We start from the raw sequence: 11,206 nt of genomic DNA, 5'->3' as shown, positions 1-11,206 counted from the left end.
TCAGATGTACCTGTTAGCATATACAATTATGTTTTAATATCCATGCAAAACAACTGTTGTATGGATGGGGGTAATGCTGGACATGTTTATGTATTATTGGAAATAAAATTGGCTAATTTTGTTTTCTTGATTTCAAAGTTGACTTTGAGCTTGTGAGCGGCTCCCACTGTTTCACAGGACTCTTGTGATCTACTCCGCTTTCTATACAATTGCACAAGAGATTATAAGACCACAGTTTGATTAACTGACAGCAGAGCTTTAAATACTGTGAGGGGATAGTCAATATTTACCAAAGGAAAAAGCTAAAGGCTAAGTCATACACAAATCACAGGAGATGAGAATCATAGAAACATTTAGTTTACTGTATTTGAAAACATTTACCAACCAATTATAAATTACATTAAGGTAGTTATGAACATAGAAAACCTCTGTACTACTTAAATAAAAACATGGAATATCACTGCAGTTCCATACATTTCTAGTGCTCTTCCACCATTTTTTCCAACTCCTCTGTCCAGTCAAGAGGGCAATCATCCTCAAAATCTCTGTAAAGAAGAGAGAAGAAAAGATAAGAGAGAGAAACAGAGAAGCAAAGGTTTAAAAGAGAGGTAAAGACATTTTAGGTCACTCACGTGTCTTCATCATCTGAACGTGGCTCCAGTCTGCTGTGGTCAGTGTGGATGTCCTCTGGGCCATCTGTAGCAACATCATTCCTCTCTTCAGCCAAAGGTCCAAGCGGAGGATCATCACCTACACCACATCACACACAGGAGTACAGCCATGCTGATAATACCAGCCTTTTTATTCATAGCTAACTTCACAAACACAACATTTTCACTTTTATTCACAGCTACTTTAAACAAAATATCAGTGACCTGGGGCCTCATTCATGGTGCTCTGCTTATTGACTGACAGGCTCATTTACATACAGAAAGATGGATAGATATGGTAATCAATGATGGCTCTGATAGATAGATATGGTAATCAACTTCCCTTTTAAGGCCCCAGTAGCCTTTGAAGCAAATAAAAAGTTGAATTACACTCACTGGCCACTTTATTAGGTACACCTGTTCTATTCTGTTCAATTGCTTGTTAACACAAATAGCTAATCAGCCAATCACATGGCTGCAACTCAATGCATTTAGGCATGTAGGGGTGGTCAAGACAACTTGCTGAAGTGCAAACAGCATCAGAATGGAGAAGAAAGGTGATTTAAGTGACTTTGAATGTGGCGTGGTTGTTGGTGCCAGACAGGCTGGTCTGAGTATTTCAGAAACTGCTGATCTACTGGCACAGCTTCCCATTCTGACATAAGTTTTTAATTATAAATATTCTTAATACTACTACTACTACTACTACTACTACTACTAATAATAATAATAATAATAATAATAATAATAATAATAAGTAAATCCTAATTGCATGTCTGAACACAAATTTAATAATGATTATAATTTTTTTTCTTAAAACAGAATGGAAAATGAACGTATAAGGACAACATCAAAGACACCATGATCCTTAAGTTACTATTATTATCTGCACTCAAAAGACCTCCTCCTCTCACACAATACACTTACTGCATCTGTGGATAGTGTAGGTTTCAAAGGCTTTGCTGAGGTGAGCTTTCTCCAGGAGGCTCAACAGCCTTTCGGGTGGATCTCTGTCCCATTTCCTTCTCTCTTTCTTTCTCTGTGTCTCAATACATTCCTCCTCTGTAATATGTCATTGGTACAAAAGAAGTACATACAGAAAACACAAAGTTAATATTAATTTTGTTCATTTACATACATACATACATCTTTTCCCTATTGTTACAGATGATTTCAATCAGATATCTGCTCAGGTCTTAAGAATTCTACATTCTTATACAAATAATGCCACAGCAGGGTCACACCTTTCTGAGTCGGATACAATCTACCCTCACAATGTGAAACATTCATGAGAATAACAGGTCATTTGTAAATATACGCATGTAATTTCAGTTCAGCATATATTTTTTTTACTTGCTTTTGAGGGCTTAAATTTACATTCGGTTTCAGTTACACTGACTTGGCAAGTGTAACCATTGGTTACTAGTGCAAGAGTCACCATTAAGTGGCATGCAGGTGGGTTTTAACAAACAAGTTGAGATGGAAAGCAGAAATAGTATGGTACCTTAAAATTAGGCATATATTTATACATTTGATTAAATTAAATATCATCTGCTTAACATTTGCACAGGGACACAGGTTGTCCCTGGTTTTGCTTATGTATTTCTCTCATTCAGAACTACAACGTTGGCTTGGAGAGTTGCATAAAATAAGTAGGGAAAATGAGAATGTTGCTCAATGATTAGTCACAGGAAAAGTAAAGAAAGAAAAGAAAGGAACCTGCTGAGAAAGAAGTGAAGAAAGGGGAAGTTAAGTGCCCCCTAAAGAAGCTCAGTTAAAGAGGCTGAAGAGGGGAAAAAAGCAGAAAAGGAAATAGAAGATAGTATTAAAACTGGTGAAGGAGAGGAAATAGTGGGAAGAAGGTGAAGTTAAAGCTATAGCACTGTGAAAAAATGATGCCAATTTACAAAAGACTTTCTTTATGTTTTGATCACTGTTTTAATTATTTTTACGCATGCTGTACCTGATCTGGAGTCAGATCCCTCTGTCGCTGCCATGCCAACAGAGGAAATTATGTCAGCATTGCCAAGGACCTTCAGCACTGTGTTAGGAGGACCTTCTGCCCACTTTTTTCGACGACCAACATTACCACTCTGACTTTCTGGCAAAGATGACCCACAAGAAAGAGTGTCTGGTGGGGAAAAAAAAAAAACTCAGTCTGAACCTCGTTCTCCAGGTCAGTCTATTACCTCACAAATAAAAACAAATTCAATGGTGCAATTATAACTGAATTATACAAGTTAAAACAGTCCTACAGATCCTGTTGGTACTACATATACCTTTGGTGGTAGATATGGTTAATAAGCTCTTCTGACCCAGAAACATGGCTACTTTCTCTCCTTCCTCTTTCTTCCAGTGGTTTATTGGTTCCTCCATCAGTTCTTTGCTCTGTGTGGCAACAACATTGTTTTAAAGAACTGTGTTACTGAACAAAAAATTGCTAACATGAAAAACAGACACTGAAAGCTACTGAAAGACTGCATGACTCATCTGCTATTCACTGTGAATCATGGTAATGTTAGCATTAGTAAGAAGTAATACTTTAAATTAGTCCCTCATATGAAAATAAAAAAAGTGCTCTCTGTGGTCTAGGATGGCAATCAAAATTTAGGGATACCTTTTCAACGCTTTCATTCAAAATGCTTTCCATAAAAGAGAATGATTTGGTTTGCAGTAACTTCACATCTCAAACACTGCATAGATATACAGTACTATATAAAAGTTTGGTAACACTTTATTTGAAGGCTACCTACATAAGCGCTTCATAACACATTCATAAGCACTGAATAATGTGTTTATGACGCACTACTTGAACATTTATTAAGTGCTTATGTCGGTTCTCGCAATCTGACATAAGATGTTTTATAAAATAAATGACATTGTACTGACATAATAAGAATAAACATTGAACTTATTTACACCACTAAACACATTTAAAACACTATGCATAACTATGTCAGCATTCTTAAGATGACATTGTACTGATATCAGGTGAAATATGCCTGGAAACCACCCTTCTTCCCACAATGGCATGGATAAGATGATGGATGCAATTTTCTATCACATCAGAAGGTAGATTATGACAGAGAACAAAAAGGGATGAATACATAAAGGTTGTTTTTACAGTTTGTGTGTGAAGTATTGTTTTTGCTTCATGTCATTCTTCTCCTCTCTTAAACCACATATGATATCAATACAATTTCATAGTGGCCATGAAGGGCTTGACAGCAGTAGGTGTGTTTGGGCAGGGATCAGTTGAAAGCATGTCCATTGTATCCCTGGAGAGAAGAAAATAATGATATCTGTTTTAAAGGATGGTCTGGCAGCACTGTACCTCTTCAGGCAGGTGTTTGTGCAGCAATCTGGATGCACGGTGGGAGTTGAGGATGGTGTGTATGGAAGGCCTGTCTTTAGGGTTGGTCTTGAACATGTGTTTGATCAGGTAGTGAAGCTCATAAGGAAAGTGAGCGGGTAAAGGAGCATATGCTCCACGACACACTTTCAAAATTAGAGTCTTCCAGCTGCGGGCCTGGAACTAAAGCAGAAAGAACAGACCGAATAAGTGACCACGAGACTGGACCTTATATATTGCATGCAACATAAAAAGCCAAGAATTGTATATACTGGGTGGCGCAAGGTGCAGAGTTCATACAGGACACAGCCCAGAGACCAGACATCACTGTAAAAAAAAAAAAAAAGACATAAGCATGTTTTCTTTTATACGTTTTCTAGCTATTAGGTGGGAACAGTTTTAAATACTCTCTTAGTCAACAGTCAATTTTTTTTATGCACAGATTCATCAAAAACATATAATAGATGCCAATACAATACATTTGTTCTGTGAGACTAAACTAAGGCTCTGTACCTCTTGTTATTGTATGGTTGGTTGTCCCAGATCTCTGGAGACACATAGTACGGAGTTCCAACATAAGTCTGTGCATAAGCTCTTGCACTGCAATAAAGAACAAAGTGCATATCAGACAACACTGATTTAGGGAAATTCCACCAAAGTGATACAGCTTTACCTGTCCATCAGTATGATAATACAATGTTATTTCATACTGATAAACATTTAATACACAAATAAGTTATTTCTACAACTTATAAATGACACTCTTTGATCTCCAAATGCATAGTAAATTTACACCATCATAACATCACCTTTCTGAGTAGTGCCTGTATGCAAGATCTCAAACAGCTCACAACACAACATCTGGCTGTATAAGATTACTGGCTGGAGAGGATTCAAACCAGTTCAGATGCTTCCAGGCTAGAGTAGCAATACACAACTGCATGAAGTGCTTAAATTTTCACAATATAAATGATAGCATAGAGGATTAATGGTGCATCTAATGGTGCATCTAAAGCTGATGATGGGGACAGAACTCATTACAGTGCACAGTGGATGCATAATAATCACAGTAATTGTAATACAGAGGAATTTGATATTTAAATCAATATTTTTCCTTTGAATATGATGTGTTTCAACAGATTACCTGTTAAGAGTGCATGCTGAGCCAAAATCTCCCAGTTTGATGGTACCGTTCTCTGTGAGGAATACATTCTAAAGAAATAAAAGGGAAAAGACATGGATTTAAAGTTGAAGTGCCATCTTGGAGGACAAACAATAATTATTTAGTCTGCAGGCTTTCAGCAATGGTTAGTTTTATAACAGGTTTTATTAGAAATCTCCTTACTACACTTTCAGTAGTGTAAAGTAGAATACATCAGTAAAATGGCTTGAATGGCCAGATCCCAACATCTAGGCATATAAGATCACAAACTAGATGGTGAAGTTCTTGCTATGCAATTCAGAGCATCTGCATTAGAATATTTAGACTGAGACTCTCTACCAGCCCTAAAGGTTTAAAGTATAAGGAAATTTGCACAAGGGACTTTCAGGGCATCTACAGCCAATTTCAAGATGCGAAACTTTTATCACTTTGTAATTTAGTCAGCTGGAGAATGTTCTTCCACAAACAATAAATATACACACCAAATGAATGTCCACTGACCACAATTATTTTTTACCTTTGATTTTAAGTCTCTGTGAAGCACTCGCTTATCATGGATGTGTTTCGCACCCAGACACATCTGTGAAAACCACGTGAGTATCTGAGGAGACAGATCATGAATACACAGCAAATCTAGCACGTCAGATTAATCTTATGAGGTTGTTTTTTTTTTTTTGGTAAGAATTCATATGATTTTACCACATCCTGAGAGAACAGACAGCCCTTTTGCTGGTGTATCCTTTGGAGAAGATCACCTCTACTGCAGAACTCCATTACAATGTACAAATGGCCATCATCTGAACAGATACAGAGAACGCGTTTGTCACAAGGGAGAATATGGGGCCAGAATCGTCAGGTAGTAAAAGAGAGTTAATCTGAGAAACTGGATGGCTTGCAGACACTCTACACTTTAATCTAGATATGAATATAATCAAACGGAGGGTAGAGAGGTCAACCATCATGTAAGGTGGAATACAAACTGGCAAATGTTCAGCATTTAATATTAACATGTCCTATCTGTTGGTGCTCAAACACAGCACTATGGCATTTTAATTCCAGGGATCGTAATATGTTATGTGTGTTCATAGAGATGAATGTAAAAAAGAAACAGCCCTTTCTTTTGAGAGTACACAGACAGGATACAGACCTTCAAACGACTCCCTGAAAGCAACAATGTTTGGGTGCTTCATTTTTGCCAACAGCACAGCCTCTCTCCGCGTAGTTCTCATTCCACTTTCGGCCTGTTTGGATCGACAGTCAATCAGAAGAGGGAAGTCACCTAAACCCAGCCAAATAACTTAGGTGAAGTTAAAACACAAGTAGAATTTAATCTTTATTAGTATCTTTCCCGAAAAACAGCCTAAGCAGAAGTAAAAAGGCAACAGGTGTAAAAACGACTTCTACATAAGTCAATCACTGAGATGCCCTTTGTGTTTATGTGAAATGGTTGATTTCAGAGGAATACCAACTCAGATGTCTTTGGCCATTTTATTTACTATCCCAAACCAACAGTGAACCTGAATATGTCTTCTGAGTTTTAGACGTAATATTGATGATGCTAAAATAGTGATAAAGTTGAAACAAACACCCTGCATATACCCCTTTGGTATGAATCAGCTTTAAAAATATGTTTTAGACCAGAGTCTTGTCTTCGCATACAAAGAATTTGGTTTTGGTTACAGGAGCTCACAGTGCACAGTATCAGACAGACATTCACATGTAGAGAATAAGATGAAATAAATATTAAATAACAAGATAAAATAAATGTTAAAATAAAACATGCATTCCTACCATCACACACTCACACACACACACACACACACAGTCATACCTGTAAACCTTACAACGTGCAAAGTATGGGTCTAAAGTTAAAGTGCTGAGTGCTGCAGCAGTTAAAGGGTGTATAGTGGTGGAGAAAGGGATCAATGAGGTGAGTCAGATAGGTGGGGTAATATGGCAGGTAGGCAAGTAAACATGCAGACTCCTGGTTTCTATCAACACCACTGTAAACAGTTCAGATTATGTTTCCATAGAGCAGAGTATTTTACATCAAACCAGTCTGAGTGACTTTGTTTACATCTGAACTATTTCAAGATGCAGGAATTTTGGAAAATGGGTGGAAATCCCCTTTAAGTACTGAATAATAGGGCTTATCAAACGTTTTATTATTGACTAAATGCAGGTGTTTCCGAACATCTGAGAGCCCTTGGCGACACTCTTCAGTTATCCCCATCACACTGCTTTTATAAACGAATAACTTGATTTTAATCAGAAAAAAACTAAAAACATGTACAACGGTTTGAAAAAAGAAAACATGACCTACGGGGCCCCCTGCTGGTCGGCGGCGGTAAGCGACAACGTCTTAGAATAAGATAAATCCCTGAGTAAATGTATAATTGAACACCCGCATCTGTTTTCAGTGTTAAAAACGCCAAGCGTTATAAAACGAGAGTGCTAGTGGATATTACCTTTGGTAGTCGTATTTCTTTCATAACCCATTTCTCTTTGCTGTCTTTGCTTTGAACCAACAGAGCTCGGCCAAACGACCCTGTCCCGATCACTTTGACCACGGAGTACAGGTCCATTTGGTCAGTGTACCCGCTCGAACACACGCAGGGGGCAGGAGTTACACACACAGTATGGGACCAGCCTCTTCAGAGGGAAACGGGTCAAAGCCAGACGACCTGGTTTTATGATGGTACCGCTAAAAGTGATGAAAGGCAGAAAATCAGGTTACTCGGGTTCCTGTCCGACCGGCCCAAAGACAGTAAAAAGAGAAATGCATTAATTAGCGAACAGCCAGCGAAATTAACCAAAATAACACGTTTGTTGGCGACAAATCCACTCGTTATAACTCTAACGTTACTGAAATCATTCCGAGAGACAAAGTCCACCACCTGGGAACGTTACTTCCGTGTTATTGTGTGACGTGATGATGATGCAGCCGCTGTCAGAGCTGCGGACAGAGCGAGCCGCCTTATTTATTATATATCATCTGATCATCACAGTGAGATTAATGTGACGTTTAAGGAAAGCAGTAATCATAAACTACACATTCACACTTTGGCTTAAACGTAATCATGAACGCCGATCAGAGTGATCAGAGAGAGAGAGAGAGAGAGAGAGAGAGAGAGAGAGAGAGAGAGAGAGAGAGAGAGAGAGAGAGATCATGCGCATGCGCAGGAGAAACGAGACTCCAGTAGAAATGAGACCAGCAGCAGATGTTGCAGTGGTTTTCCATTTTAAACACAAGAAAATCCTCCTTACAGGTAATGCAGCCTATCTTGAGCTAATAAAGTACTACAGTTAGTATGGGGTTAATTTTGGGGGGCAGGTTTGAAATGCTTTGAAATTTTAGAAGCTAGGAAGTTGAATATCTTCTTGCCATAACTGTAAGTCAAGGCATCATTACACTGAACGGAATGGACCACTCAAAGTACAGAAATGATTTGTAATTTGTAATTTGACATGCAGTCAGGCCAATTGGACATGCTGAATTGCCCCTGGGTGTGAGTATGTAAGTGTGTGAGTGACTGTCTGTGTCTGTCTGTCTGTCTGCCCTGCAATGGACTGGTGACCTGTCCAGGGTATATCCTGCCCTCCGCCCAATGACTGCTGGGATAGGCCCCCAACAACCCCCCCCTACACCCCCAACCGCGACCCTGCGGGAGAAGCGACTTGGAAAATGGATGGATGGATGGGCTATAACTCTGCTATACAGATTACTATGTAACATTGAGCTCAATTTTTACCCTAGAATGGCTCTTTAAGTTAAAATTAGGACCAATGGACCTTTATCAAGATGACAAACGTAGTCTGTTTAATCTGCTCCAAGAATGTTATGATAGTCTGTTCCTGCTTCATAGAACAAACAAAGTCAATCATAAAGAAGCAGAAATCAAGTGAAGTTTATTTTGTAGGCTTAGTATGCCTATAAATGAGGTTTAGCTTCTTTATTGTCATTCAGCTAAATGGTCAGGGAAATATTTCTATAGCAGGAAAATATACGCAGTAAAAATCTGGATTTTGTACAATGAGAGGCTAGCAAAAGTTCTTTGGCTTGTGGCTACTTGAGTTATAATGGCACCCCTGGTGAAGAATCTTCAGCCTGGTAAACATGAGTGAGTTTACTGTTTCATACTTCTGTACATCTTTGATCTTGTGGGGGTATTGATTAGTTTTAACTAGCCTATATTGCTTAATTAACATGCATTTAACTAAAAAAAAACAAACAAAACAAGCAGGATGTCCATAACCTTTTACATACAATACTTAATACTCCTTCATGCAGAATTGAGTATCCTTGCGTTAACCAGGTTGTGCAGTGTAGCTTTGGAAAGTAAACTGTAGGTTTATCTGATTACATCCTGACCTGCTGGCACGGTGCCATTAAACCTGATATTAACCAAATATTCCTGCTGCATGTCCCACTGCTAAACAACCTAATCCAGTGTGTCTCTGACTTTAGACAGCCTGAAAAAAAGAGCATACACTACATGTAGAAGATATGGTTTTTCCCCAAATAAGTCATCCCCTGACCACTAGATGGCAGGACAAGCATAAGAAAATATCAATTGGTCTATTTTTCCTTATTACCTGAATTAGTTAGGATTTTCAAGGTACTTGGATGAGTTGGAGAGATGTTTGAGAACTAGTCATCCAACATCAGTACTTCACCTCACTAAATCTCTTGTGGTTGAATGCAATCAAATACTTGTTCCATCAGCAATGTTCCATCTGGTGAAAGCCTTTCCAGAAAAGTAGAAGCTGTTACTGGGGTAAAGGGGGAACAATCTATGTACTAACACCATGGACATCCGGTGTCTACAATTTTTTGGACATATAATGTAAGTTTTATTGTTACAGAGTTAATAGGTGTATAAATGATACGAGATCCATAACAACAGAAGAATATGAAAATCTTGACTGGATTGAGATTTGGATTAATAGGCATGTAAGGGATGGTAAAAAAAAAAAAAAGATTATTTTTGTATATTCATCTTAAGAGATGATATCAGGTAATGTTTAATTTGAATAAATTATTAGATTATTGGATTATTTCTAGGTTGTTAGATGATTATGCAAAGTATGTACTGAAGTGAAGTGTGGGCTCTTCAGTTAATTCAAGCAGAAGTAAATTTACTCTGCACTCTAAGAAATTTCCATGCCACATAAAAAGAATATGAGTATGAAATCTGTTCTGAAATTATGAGTGAAATGCTATGACTACTTCTTATCCAGCTTTCGCAGCCTAGCTCCATCCACTAGAGCAAAATGAATAGGTCAGGCTACCTCACTGCTTTTGGAAAACTCCATTACTTGCATCTTCTTACAGATGAATCCCATAGCCTACGTAACACATGGCTTTTTAGGTCATGGTATGTCACTGCCTTATCTACATGAATGTAATGCTGTGTGAGAGTAGATGATTGTGCTGTGACACAACCAAAAATGCTTCTGGAGCGAATAGATTGCTTCCCCTCATGCTGCTAGCTGACAGAGGGGATTGTGTAGCCGCAGCTGTGTTTGCTCAGGGATTTACCTCATTTATTAGCCTCACGTATCCATCCAGACCATGTCTGTTGATGGTAACAATCACATTGAGGTGCATAATCACTACCTGACGTTGTGAGCTAGAAGAAATGCTATATTATTCATGGAAATACTGGTCTGACCGCCTGGATGGTTGATGAGTGCCTTTTGTGTCCTTTCTGTTTGCATACAATGTGTTTCTGGCTTTCGTTTTATTTAATGAGAATCACATCAAATGACGCACAATGAAATAAAATGGAATAGAATGAATGGGGCAGGTGTGTTTTATATATGCAGTACTGTGCAGACACCATTCATCGTTTAATTAATTTCCTGTCAAAACAGCCATTAGGAACAAGTAATTCATTTTTCAGCATCAAGGAAAAAGCCAAAAATATATTTAACAGAAAATTCCTCAGAACAAAATATTATTACTATTAAATGGCATCATTTAAAATGCTATTGTGTGCAAAAAAGTTTGAACACCAGATTCCACAGATTTCCTAAATG

At 38.1% G+C, this 11,206-nt stretch overlaps 1 protein-coding gene across 4 annotated transcripts; it reads right to left on the bottom strand.

Annotated features, from left to right (window-relative positions):
• Positions 1-335: 335 nt before the first annotated feature.
• On the bottom strand, positions 336-8,191 carry nek3 (NIMA related kinase 3). Of its 4 annotated transcripts, XM_017696715.2 has the most exons (14): positions 8,062-8,191; positions 7,633-7,868; positions 6,312-6,405; positions 5,864-5,961; positions 5,682-5,765; positions 5,147-5,214; positions 4,516-4,602; positions 4,275-4,329; positions 3,985-4,185; positions 2,930-3,038; positions 2,614-2,781; positions 1,578-1,712; positions 633-750; positions 336-545 (listed from the first exon to the last, which is right to left on the bottom strand). In XM_017696715.2, the coding sequence occupies exons 2-14, from the start codon at positions 7,747-7,749 to the stop codon at positions 479-481; spliced, it is 1,401 nt and encodes a 466-aa protein (XP_017552204.1). In that variant the 5' UTR covers positions 7,750-7,868; positions 8,062-8,191; the 3' UTR covers positions 336-478. The 4 variants fall into 4 exon arrangements, with proteins under 4 accessions (XP_017552204.1, XP_017552207.1, XP_037402358.1 ...); XM_017696718.2 differs by lacking the exon at positions 8,062-8,191 and having other exon boundaries at positions 6,312-6,443; positions 7,633-8,055; XM_037546461.1 differs by lacking the exon at positions 8,062-8,191 and having other exon boundaries at positions 7,633-8,055.
• Positions 8,192-11,206: the final 3,015 nt, after the last annotated feature.

Source organism: Pygocentrus nattereri, chromosome 17 (assembly GCF_015220715.1).
Source record: "Pygocentrus nattereri isolate fPygNat1 chromosome 17, fPygNat1.pri, whole genome shotgun sequence".
Lineage (NCBI taxonomy): Eukaryota > Metazoa > Chordata > Actinopteri > Characiformes > Serrasalmidae > Pygocentrus > Pygocentrus nattereri.
This window is presented reverse-complemented; position numbering and strand designations above follow the sequence as displayed.